This window comes from Pantherophis guttatus, chromosome 4, assembly GCF_059756535.1.
Source record: "Pantherophis guttatus breed Tessera chromosome 4, ASM5975653v1, whole genome shotgun sequence".
NCBI lineage: Eukaryota > Metazoa > Chordata > Lepidosauria > Squamata > Colubridae > Pantherophis > Pantherophis guttatus.
The window spans coordinates 127,700,153-127,713,427 of NC_142066.1; the positions used below are offsets into that span (position 1 = coordinate 127,700,153).

Here is a 13,275-nt window from a genome sequence, read left to right on the forward strand (position 1 = left end):
TTTGCTTGGCATCCGCCTGCCACTGGCGGAGCCATAGAAGCTGTCTGGAAGCCACAGATGAAGCGATGGCTTTTGAGGCGAATCTCGCTGCGCCAAGCATCGTGTCCACTGAAAATTCAAGAGCGGCTGACAACTTGTTTAAATCTTGATGGAGACGTACATCTGCTACGGGAATTCTGTCCTGCAACTGTCTGAGCCACAATAATGAAGCCCGATTAAAGAATGAAGCAGCCGTAGAGGCTTTACAGCCCACGCTGCTGACTGGTGAGTCTTTTTTAGGGCTTGCTCAGTTCGTCTGTCCTCTGGCAGGAGAGCCTCTTCAGGCACATCTGTCATGACAGATGGAGTCACTAAGGCCACAATAGGCCCATCCACAGCTGGCACCTGAAGTGCCTGAGACAAATCAGAGACCATATTAAAGTATCGTCTATCAAGCAAGCTGGGATTTGCACCCACTCCCAGGGTGGCCCACTGCCGAAGTACCACATCTGTGAACAGCGGTGGTGCCAGAACCATCTCGGCCTCTGCCTTGGGCTCAGAAAACAGACAGCCACTATGCTGTCCTGAATCAGGAGGCGGATCCACCACTGGCAGGTTCCCAGCCAGTCGGACCGTGCTGGAAGCCTTATATAGTAAGGACTTAAACAGCTGAGGACGGAAAAGGCCAACAAAGGAGGGCTGTTCAGTGGATAAGCCCTCATCTTCTGAGAGGTCAAGCTCCCTGTCCAAGTCCTCATGTGAATCCTCCTGATCTGAAGACCCAGGGGAGTAAGAAGCCTGGGAATGTATCACCTCACCTGAGGCCTGGCCTCTAATGGGTGCCTGTGAGGACGCTGAATAGGCAGATTGAAGGGAAGCCTCACGGTGACTGTGGCTGCGCTGTAACCCAGCTGCAATGCTCTCTCAATAGCTTGAGAAATAACGGCCTCCATGTTAGGTGGGAATTGTCCTTGCTGCTTCTCTCCTGAGCTAACTCCTTGTGAAGCTGGGGTAAATGCAGCCTCTGTTGCCATGCCACTTGGGCAGAAAAAGGGATCAGGGAGAGAGCCAAATAGAGCAGTCCTGTTGTCAGGCACACTGTCTGCCAAAGTCTGCTCAGGAGCGCCATCTGGTGACAAGGGCTGCAATAGCTGGCTGTCATCCTCAGGATTTAACCGCTGCATCAAAAAAATGGTGGGAAAAATTAGCTAAGTGACCCTGAGGGACCCCACTATTGCTAACCGATGCCCTGGCCAACTGTTTCTCAAGTGCCTTCTGATGCCTGGCAGCGTCCTTTTCAGCTGCCTTTGAGGGCTTCGCGGCTTTCCTAAATCTCTTAGAGAGTTTAGCCGCAGCCCTCCTGCTAGCCGATCTGGATTCTGAGGCCTTGGCCACCTTCCTGGGCTCCTCACCCATCTCCAGCGACGATCTCCGAAAAGTGGCTTCCCTGCTGACACCAGGAGCCACGACCGCCATTTTAACAACAACCACAGAGCAGCTGGGATGAAAGGTGGCCTTGCCGCGGCGGCTTCCAAGCGTGCGAGCGAGCGAGCAGAGGCTTGGGAATCGGGCCCCTGGCCTCCAGCGACCAAAAAATGGAGCGAAGAGAGTGTGTCCGGAATCGGACAGGGACTCTGCCTTCTGGCGGCTGCTGACTTTTGACAGCTCAGGCTTCCTTGACAGCCCAGCCGCCCTTCGGCTCAAAGCGGAGCGTGAAGCTTCCCGCTGAGCCGGAATCCAAGAGAGCCACTGGCCGGTGGCCTGACTTGCCGCAACGCGGCTTTCAGCAGGCTCATGTTAAAAGCACTTCACGCTGGAACCTGTGCTAAAGGGAAATAAAAGAAAAAAATTCTACCTGCCCAAAAAAGGGGAAAGCTAAACAACAAACCACCAAACAAACACCAAAGGCATTCAGGAATGGTTGGCCAATAAAAGACACATCTGTCCACAGCCAGGACTGAGACAAAAGCTGGGGACCGTTGGTGTAGGCGTGTCCTCACAACTTTGACAGTCTCAGTCCTATTGACTAACAGATGAGGACAACTCATTCCTAGATGCTACCTCCACTACAATGGAGAAGAGTTATAGAGTCACAGCTTGCAAGACATTTTATACTCAAGCATCATTTAATACACAAATTTGCAAATTATAAGCGTTCAATGGTGATAAGAATTCCTTTAAAAATAGAGTCAACCTGAGAGGGTACCTAATATTTTTCTCTTTAATTCCCAAGGCAAAACATATACAATAAAACAGTTCTTGACTTATAACTATTCATTTGATAGTAGTCCAGAATTACAACAGTCTTGGAAGAGTGATTTATGGCCTATAAAACACTTTCAATCATCACAAAACATTGCACCACATTCCTGTGGTTATTTGATCACAATCTGGGTATTTGGCAACCAGTTTACACTTACAACTGATTGTGAAGCAATGTGATCACTATTTGCAATCTTCTCTACCATCTTCCCCAAGATGTCAATAGGGATGCTGGCAGGGAAGGCTGCAAACTGCTGCTGGTTGCTGAGAGGATTCCTCTTGTCTCTGGAGATTAGATGTAAGAACTGCCTGCTGACTGGAGCTGAACTCCTTTATGGGGGTGCAGAAATGGAGCACAAGTCTGCTTCAAATTTAGCAGGGAAGATTTTTATCTCCTGACCAGAGCCTCCCAAGATCTCCTGCATCCCACTCTGACACACTTCACATTCCTTATCACAGCAGGTCTCACATTTTCCTTAAGCTTAATGTATCTCATATGAATACAGAATACAGGATAACAGAGATGGAAGGGACCTTCTAGTTCAACCCCTGCTTAAGCAGGAGACCCTATACCAGACAAATGGCTGTACAATCTCTCTTAAAAACTTCCGATGATGGAGCAGCCACAACTTCTGAAGGCAAGCCATTCCATTAATTGTTCATACTGCCAAAAAAATTCTTCTACGCTGGATCTCTCTTTCATATGTTTTTATCCATTACCTCTTGCACTCAGGTGCTCTGAGAATAGATTGTCCCCCTCTTCTTTCTGACAACCTCTCAAATATTGGAAGACTGCTGTCATGCTACCCATAGTCTTTCTTTTCGTTTGACTAGACATACCCAGTTCTTGCAATCATTCATTCATCATATATTTTAGCCTCCAGACTCTTGTTCATCTTTATTGCTCTTCTCTGTACTCTGAATTAACTCCATTCCTATTAATGTTCTGGAAGTTACTTAAGACCTGACTCTATCATCAGAGTTAGAGGTCCAAGGGACTGGTAATATTCTAATATAGCTCCATTATTGTAGTTAACGTTCACTCTCTCCTGTACCATTTTCATATGTTACTATTATTTTTATTTCTATTAAACACTGTTTTTACACATTTGTTTTATTACTTGTTGTACATCAGAGTCACTTTTTGTGAGATTGGTAGCCATGGAAATTTGATAAATATGCCACAATTATTAAATGAAAATTTTCTCTATACATTTTGGATAAGTTGTATATGGTACAGAATTACAACCAATTCAAAAATAATTCCAAAGAAACAGATCCTCTGTTTACCAACCAATATTTGACTAATTATTAGATCACCACAGTCTGACTCAATTATAGCATGTTACAGTGTAGAGTGAAATCCAATTTGTTTGCCAATCACTCATCTTAAGCAATGCTGTAATGTTTTCTGATCTGCAGAAGCTAGTTTATGTCAGCTACTGATTGAGTTTATGAAAAAGCCCAGCTGTTAATCATTTTCATTTCTCATGTACTGTTTTCAGGAAGTGCTTACAGGAAACTCTTTTCTAATACTTCATACCCCTAAATCAATCTGTCTGACACTTCTCAAAAATGCCCCATTATTTATTTCATTCTGTCTCCAATCTACAAAGTGATGGATCTTAAAAATATAAAATAATCAACAGTTTGAAAATCCTTGCATTAATTTCTAACAATGCAAAAATTTTCCTCCCATACTTGTAGTGGACTGTAGTGACTTTTGCATGCTCATAATGTATTTGTTAATCTATTCTTAGTAGAAGAATAGATTATTATGTTTATTATGTGAATTTTTAAATTATGTTTATTATGTAGATTTTTTAAAATTATACCTGTCATTCCCCATGACTACCTTGGAAATTTTATAGGCTTTTTTTATATTCATAAACCTATGAACTGTATAAGTTAAATAACCTACCAGTAACAGGTTAATAATGGTAATAAATGTGGCAATATATATACATTTATGGAGGTATGAATGTGTCTCTTGAAACAACCTTCTTTTAACTTCTAGATAGGTACATATATCAAAAACAACTAAACCTGCAAAACATATTATATTTGTAATAGTTATTTTGAGCTTAAAATAGGTTGTTCTAACTGAACTGGAAATATTCTGATACTATCATATTATGACTACTTCAAGCTCAAGCACAAAACACCCTTGTTTAGTTTTGAAATGGGGTTCTGAGTTCAAAATGGGGCTCTTACACTCAAAAGAATTTTTGGTAAAATTGGAACAGCTGTTTCAAACTAAGATCAGAATATTCAAAATTTAAATACAGCATCTTTGGGCTTGAAACATTTTGTGTACAAGATCCCAGAACCACACAGCAAATAACATCCTATCAGAATTAGCACCACTTTGTTGAGATAGCAATATAATAAAATATCATAATCTCAAAATATCATCAAATAGGTAGTTGCAAGAGAATTGCATACAAAGTCCATTAAATATTACTTACACATTATGTTTTACTCCTTATAATTCATTATTTTCAGAAAAGTTGTATTTCTGTACATAAAACCAAACTTTAAATAGCTCATAAGCTTTCTAAAAGATAGGAAGTAGCAGGTGAAACTAGGCAAAATCACATCAGATACCTGTACAATTAGCATAGCACACAGCCCTAACTACTCAAAGACATCAGACTTCCAAGTAACTTTTTGTAAAAATTGAGAGATTACTTATCAATGTGCCGCTGTATCTTCAATTATATTTAACTTTGCAGAGGGATAATGAAGGGGTAGAGTCAGTTTGTTGTAGTTTCAGGCTAGAAAATGAGAGACCTACTTCAGGCCTACTTCAGGCACAAAGCCAGCTAAGTGACCTTGCACCTAGCCCTGGGAAGGATGCAATGGCAAACTACTTCTTTAAAATGCTGAAATCTGAAGATTCCGTATTACTTTAGGAGCATGAATGAGTTATGCTTTCTAAACCACTAAGTTTTGTTTCTATTTAACTTCTGTGGCTAGCTCTCAAGATGCATAGAATATGAAAGAATATTGTCCATTTTGCTGTAAGCTTTTCTGATTTACTTACTGGTTGCAGGATTTCGAGGGGAACATTTTTGTAGTGTTGTATTTTTCTGCATATTTATATATTTAAATTATAAGTACAATATTATATTTAGCTATAGCATAATGGACTTTTTGTTAAGATCTTTATTATAAACAAAAAGCCAACTCCTTAGCAATGAATAAGGTTTGCACTGGTTAACTGAGCTTTATCTTTCCAGAGGCAAGTCACACCTGCTGGTGTTAAAATGTCTGCTAAAGTAGGTGGTAAGGGGAAGAATATAGCTGAATTAGCTCTGTTGACTGAATGCCTCGAGAAGTTATTTAATTACTGAAGAAAATTTATGTTTGGAACTGAAGACTAGATTCTGATTTAATTCTATGTTATAGGGATTTTTTTTTAATTCTCAAAAACTGATTTTTCTGAATTCATGAATTTTGTACTCCTCAGTTATTGAACTGTCAATTATTTCACGTACAAAGGCAATGAATATGATGTATGCCCCAAAGTTACAAAAAATGTCTGCATGTGGCATGTTTTCATATCTGCTGGAAGAAAGAATGGATAGTTTTGTTTGGCACAGAAATATAGGTTTATCATAATTTCTGTACAAATTGGAGCATATCAAATTTTATTTATTATCTACCAAAATATCAATAATCCAAAGAATTAATCTGCAATGTGTATGCCATAACTCACCAAGAACCTGGAGTAGCAAATAATCAAAAAGTAAAGTTATGCAGGGGGTTCATTTCTAATATTTATTTATTTTTATTCTATATAGAAAGCCATCTAAAAAGGACATACATACTGTCTACTATAGCTGGCAGGATTATTCCTATTAGCCTAGCTCAGGAATGGGGAACCTATAGCTCTCCTGATGATGTTGAACTTCAAACTGCAGTTACACTAGCCACTTTGGCTAACAGTGAGAAATACTGGGAACATCACAGCTATCATTCTGGTCTTAACTGAAAACACAAAGAACTAGTAATAATTTTTGAATGTAAACTAAAGTTTACACCATTGAGCTATGTATTGTCTCCAAATCTGAAACTCAATTCAAAAATCAATTCTCTCTAATAGTAATAGTAGCAGCAGCAAGAGTGATGTAATGGTTACAACACATCTGTAGCTGTAACAAACAAATCAGTAATAAAAATGAATGTGGCTTTATCCAAAGAAAGCTGGCCAGTCATTGACTATTGAATGGAATACAATTTTAATAAATTATTTACTGTAATACTATTTTTAATTCAACACTCTCAGCTATTACCAAGACAATATCAAATAATCCATAATCAGAGTCAAGAGTCAAGACAAATACATAAGGTTGGATAGTCTTAAACATTCCAGTACTACTAAAAGTTAAATATTGCAGTATCAATTAAGGTCTAAATCAGAAAATAATTTTCTTCATGGAGATATTTTGCATTTTTAAGATGTGAAAAGATCTACAACAATTTCAGTTTATCTTAACAATTTTATCTTGACAATAGTTTTTCTATCTAAGTTGACCAATTCTGTTACATATCAGATGTCCAATAACTCTATGGATACCAGCTTCACCGCTCAGTATAATTGTGCCACATGCTGATAAGATGCAAAGAAGATAGAATTCCATCTACTTCACTTAAATAGAAATATGAGCAAGCGTAGTGCCAAACCATTCAGTCCCCAAAACATGGAACATTCTACATGTTTTCATGTGAAAACAAACTATACTTTTCCTCCCCAAATTTTGTTGCTCAATATAGAATGGTTAGAGATTGAAGATGTGGGACAAATATGCACTGTCTACATTTTGTGCATAGATAAATATATCCATGTTGACTTCTTGAAAGGAATGTTTAGGTACTATTTGATTTAAATTAGTTTTCATACTGAGGCTAAGAAATTATTTTAATATTATGTATTTGAAGATTAGTGATGTGCAAAATGATGATCTGGGAATGAAAATTCCGGTTTACTCTAAAATATTTTGTTTACTTCAATCTATGCCATTTCTGAGGCTGTTTGGCAGATTTTGCAAGCAAAGACACTGAGTTGAAAAGTTGCTGGAATGGTCTGTCCCCAAAGCAGGTCTGCTTCATCCAGAACACCATCTTTGGATCATCTCAAAATATTCCTGAAACAGTATGGTCTGTAGGAGAATGCTACAGAATGTTCCATTTTAAGACTGAAAAAAATGCTGATTCCTAATGGATAGTTTAATATTCCTTTGACAGAAAAAAGCAAAAGTACATGCTTATCTTCTCAGTAAAGTTTTAAAATAAGACAGGAAATTATAATTACTTAAACCAGCCTTTCTCAGTCATTTTATTCTACAAAAATCATTTTTGGGTCACAGGAAATCCCTGCATAAAAATCATAAATATAAAAACTTCAAAATACATTTCTCTTCTAAACCCACAATCCACACTTTACAATGGTTATGACAACAGCAAAGTAACAAATCTGTAGTCCAGGTTTTAAAATTCCCACTGCCATAAGTGGTAACATTGCACAGCAAATATTCAAGCACAATGTTTTGTTTTGTGGTTTCTTTTTAATAACAATCTCTCACAAAAGCCTGTAACAGAACCTTGGCTACCATGTTTTCTGAATTCAAAAATGGTCTCTTCTCAAGACAACAACAAGTTTAAAGAATAGTATGCACTTTCAAAATCTACGTTTATTGCCTTCCATACCAATATTTTTTAAAAAAACATATATCAACTGACTACATATATCTTTCAACATTAGACCATAGACAGCAATTAGGTAGCAGTGGCAGGCTTTTCAAATTTACCTGAGTAGATTTGTCCTTCATGCATGAAGGATAATGTATATGAGGATCTCGTGGCCACTGTCCTGTGAGGTAAGGTCCTGTTATTGTATCCAATGAAGAGGTCCGTCTTATAGTATTAGATGTTCTAATTTGCTGGGCTTTTGGCTTGTCCACTGAAACAAAAATACGTTACATACAAGATTGTAAGTGTAGGGTTATAGTTTTCCATCCTATTTTCAGTGTGACTATTTATACAAAAGATCAATGAATTAGCAACAATCTCTTTAATGTACAATTTCATTCTACATTTCTTTCTCAAGAAAGGAATTCCAGCAATTAGAAGTACTATTATGATAGAAGAAATATGCATGCTACAATCAGACTATGGTTAAGATACAATAGTTAACTGAATTTCTTTATTCATCCTTATCTCTTTTACTTTTATTTAAAAATCTAAGCTTCTATGATATTTCTTTTAGAGCAGACATTTTGATAAACAAAAGCTGAACACATAAACCAAGCCATGTTTTATTAGGGAAAAGAATTACCGTATTTTTTGGAGTATAAGGTGCACTTTCCACCCCCCCAAAAGAGGCTGAAAATTTGGGTGTGTCTTATACTCTGAATGTAGCTTTTTTGAAGCGTTTTTCCAGCCCTAATAAGGCGCTAGCAAGTGAAGAATCTTCCCTTCTTTGCCTGCTCCCTGCAACTCTCAGCTGTGCTTTAGAAGCTTTTTTCAGCCCTGAGGTGCTAGTGAGTGAAGCATGTTTTGCCTGATTTTATCATTGCTGCTCCCAGCTGTGCTTTAGAAGCTGTTTTTCAGCCTAATGAGGTACTAGCGAGTGACGTGATCTCCGTCTGTGCTTTGCCTTCTTTTCTCATTGCTGCTCCCTCAGCTGTGCTTTAGAAGTTTTCAGCCCTAACGAGATGCTAGTGAGTGAAGCGATCTTCCGAACTTCCCCTGCTTTTCTCATTGCTTCTCTCTCCAAAGATCAGCTGTGCTTTAGAAGCTTAGCTTCTAAAGCAGGGGATAAAGCGTGTGTTCAAAACCAACGAACTAATGTGCTGAAGCTGACCAGACTGAGGACACTAGCCAGATGAATACCTGATAGGCAGATTTTTTTTTCTTATTTTCCTCCCAAAAAACTAAGCTGCGTCTTATACTCCGGTGCATCTTATATTCCGAAAAATACGGTATTCTACATGGCATGGCTTTTGTCTATGCTACAGTGATGTTAAAAAGTCTCTGCATCCTTGAACATTTTCAATATTTCTGCATAAATATGACCTAAAACATGATGTGTATTCCATACAAGTCCTAAAATTAAATAAAGAGAACCTAATTAAATAAATGCACCAAAAACATTACACTTATTACAACATTACATTCATTTATTCATCAAGGACAACAATCTCAAACTATTTATTTGTGTGTAGCAAAATTATGAGCCTTTGCTTTCAGTAATTGGTATGCTCTTTTGGCAGCGATAACTGCAACAAAATGTTTATGGTAACCATTAATCAGTCCTGCATATGGGCTTAGAGGCTTTTTAGTCCATGCCTCCTTATCAGACAGCACCAAGGTGGGCTTCTTCACATGAACTGCCCGCTTCTGGTCCTATCACGACACTTCTAATAGGATTAATGGCCAGACTTTGACTTGGCCATTCCAAACATTAGCTTTCTTCTGTTTTAACCATGCATTGATACCACAACTTGTGTGTTTTGAATCGTTGTCTCATAACATGACCCACTTCTTCTTCAGCTTCAGTTCATGGACAGATACCCTGACATTTTCCTTTTTTGCTGGTACAATTCATTATTCATAGCTCCATAAAAGATAGCTGGTTGCCCTATGTCAGAGGAAGCAAAGCAGGGCCAAATTAAGATAATGCCAGCACCATCCTCCATTCACAGAACATTTTTACAACAGCCTTCTGCCTTATGCACATGGCCTTTTGCGAACTGCAGTTGGGCAATAATGTTATTTTTGTAGAACAGTGGTTTTTTCCCTGTAATCCTGCCAGGAACACCTCTGTTATTCAGTGTTCTCCTGATGGTGTCTCATAAACTCTGACATTTGCCAATGATAAAGAAGCGTTTCAGAAGTTACCATGAGCTTCTTTGAGTCCTCCTAGAATATTACCCAACTTGCCCTTGATGTGATCTTGGTTGGTCAGTCACTCCCAGAGAGTAAAAAAGCATTGCACTGCCTCCATCTGTACATGATTTGCCTGACAGTGAAATGGTGGAGTCTAAATCCTGTCAAATAGTTCTGTAACTTTTTCTAATCTGGTGAGTATCAATAACTGTTTTTAGTTGTTTGCAGAAATTTCTTTTTGTTAGATCTATGACACATTTTCACATACATATGCTGTGAAAATCAAACTTGAATAGAGAATTCCTAATATTCTGACCTCGCATAAAGGATTAATCTTCTATCAATTGCAACATGATTCTAATTTCCCCTCTTGAATGCATCCTTGAAGTTTATATACTTTTAATCTTAGAAATTCAAAAACCTTTAAGCACCATGTAAAAATATATGAAAATATTTTGAAAAACAATTTTGTTTCCAAAGTTATGGTAGTTGTGATAGCTACGTATTTAGAAAAATACTACATTTATTAAGAAAATAAAGCCTAATGTTAGGGATATGGAATCTTGTCAGTTTCTTTCAGCATACCTAATTTTATATTTGTATTTTCTTAATGCAAAGTAAAAAACTACCCAATTGCTCAGGTAACATTCTAAAAAATCCACGTTTGCAAGTTTTTCCATCTTAAGTCAGGAGTTCCGAATCCATAGACCATCATAGCCCACCAGGAATTAGGCTGTACAAGCGAGCAAAACCCCATCCGCGTACCACTGGGATCCAGACAGCATGTGAAATCACACACACGGCCACAGAAAAACTGCCCTCCACAGAACCAGTCTCCAATACCCAAAAGGTCTGCGGTCGTTGTTATAAGTGATTCTGCTAGAATGGGTCAAAAAGACTACACTAGTAAAACATTTCATTTATTCAATATGGAAGCTACTTATGGATTGCGGAAAGCATGCCATGAAAAAGCCATCTTTAGCAATAGACTATTACAATTCTGAGAATACATGACTGAGACACAAACTATTAATTTAATCAAGGGCTCTATTACAATTAGCTAACTAATTGTGTTATAATTATGCTTTACTTTTAGCTGACAGAAGGTATATTTTAGAACCAGAAACATATTCCTGCAAATTCTCAAGTATATAAAAATGTGATTTGTTTACACTTTGCATTTTTCAGCTTTCCTCCTCCTTCCTCTCCACTTTTCTCCCTCCCCCCAATCCCGTACTCTTTGTGTGTGTGTGTGTGTGTATGCCAATCTTTGCCTTGTCCAGATCTATTATCTCAATATCTTAATTTTCTTTATCTTTGCAATTTTGAGAGGTCATTTTTTTTTTCATTTTTCATTTTATTTAATTTGTATACCGCCCTACTCCCAAAGGACTCAGGGTGGTGAACAGGCACAGAATAAAACCCATAGAATACAAAAATTAAGAGCAGAAGTAAAATCAAATTAAATCAATTTAGCCCAAGACAAATTTAAAACCCCAGGGTAAGAACAAATTAAAATTTACAATTAAAATTTACCTTAAAAAAGAATGGGAAAGTTTAGGCCAGACCAGCCTGGTGAAATAAAAAGGTCTTAAGAGCGCGGTGGAAGGTGCATAGATCCGGGATCCTCCGTATCTCCCGGTGGGAGCTCGTTCCAGATAGTAGGTGCCCCCACAGAGAAGGCTCTCCCCCTGGGGGCCGCCAGCCAACATTGTTTGGCCAATGGCACCTGGAGGAGTCCCTCTCTGTGAGAGCGTACCGGCCAGTGGGAGGCTGTTTGTGGCAGCAGACAGTCCTGTAAATAACCAGGCCCTAAGCCATGGAGCGCTCTAAAGGTGGTAACTAAAACCTTGAAGTGCACCCGGAAGACCACTGGGAGCCAGTGCAGCTCGCGCAGGAAGTGTTACATGGAACACCATGTCGCTCCCATAACCACCCGCACGGCCGCACTCTGCGCCAGTTGGAGCCTCCGGGTGCTCAAGGGGAGCCCCATGTAGAGAGCATTACAGTAGTCCAGGCGGGAAGTGATGAGGGCATGAGTGACCGTGTTTAAGGAGTCCGATCCAGAAAGGGACGCAACTGGCGAATCAGGCGAACCTGATGGAAAATCCTCCCAGTCACGGCCGTCAAGTGCTCTTCTAAAGACAGCCGTGAATCCAGGAGGACGCCCAAGTTGCGAGCCCTCTCCGTGGGGGCCAGCGATTCGCCCCCGATAGTCAGCGATGGCATCAACTGACTCTGGGACTTCGGAAACCACAGCCACTCAGTCTTGGACAGGTTGAGCCTGAGCCTGTTCCTTCCCATCCAGATCCGCACGGCCTCCAGGCACAGGGACATTACTTCAAGGGCATCGTTGGGGTGGTCCGGGGTTGAGATGTACAGCTGAGTATCGTCAGTGTACTGATGGTACTTCACCCCAAAACCACGGATGATCTCACCCAGCGGCTTTACATAAATGTTGAGCAGAAGGGGCAAGAGGACCGACCCTTGTGGCACCCCACATATGAGGCGCCTCAGGGTTGACCTCTGCCCCCCTGCCAACACAGACTGCGACCGGTCGGAGAGAAAGGAGGAGAACCACCGCAACACGGTGCCTCCCACCCCCAACTCTTCCAACCGGTGCAGCATGATACCATAGTCGATGGTATCAAAAGCCACTGAGAGATCTAATAGGACCAGGACAGAGGAGCAACCCCTGTCCCGAGCCCTCCACAGATCATCCACCAACGCGACCAATGCCGTTTCCGTGCTGTACCCAGGCCTGAAGCCCGAATGGAACGGATCCAGATACGCCGTTTCATCCAGGTGCTGGGGGAGCTTAATTTAATTTAAGTTCTCCTTTTGCAAAATAAAAGTTTTGAAAAATCTGATTTAAATTCAAAATGAGGCAATTCGTTTTTATCCATTTTATATTTTGTACTATATAATCTAATAGTCTTTTAACAGTATATATACTATAGATATAATCAAGTGCTTTGTTAGGAGAAAAATAATCATATGATTACAGTAATGTAACTAAAATCTGGGGAGAAGGAGAAAGAGGAAAAGTAAAAAAAATCAGAATACAGGGTATATCTAGTTCCATACTAGGAATCAGACAACTATAATGCTCTTGCATAGAACAATAAAAATACTGTTTTA

General features: G+C 39.5%; 1 protein-coding gene across 5 annotated transcripts in view; it reads right to left on the reverse strand.

Moving 5' to 3' along the window:
• The window catches only part of GLCCI1 (glucocorticoid induced 1), a 52,581-nt gene that overhangs the window by 31,800 nt on the left and 7,506 nt on the right, over positions 1 to 13,275 (reverse strand). For all 5 annotated transcript variants that reach the window (XM_087892754.1, XM_034402115.3, XM_034402116.3 and 2 more), the window contains exon 2: positions 8,055 to 8,206. In XM_087892754.1, the coding sequence (XP_087748880.1) occupies positions 8,055 to 8,206 (152 nt within the window). The remainder of the gene's footprint in view (positions 1 to 8,054; positions 8,207 to 13,275) is intronic.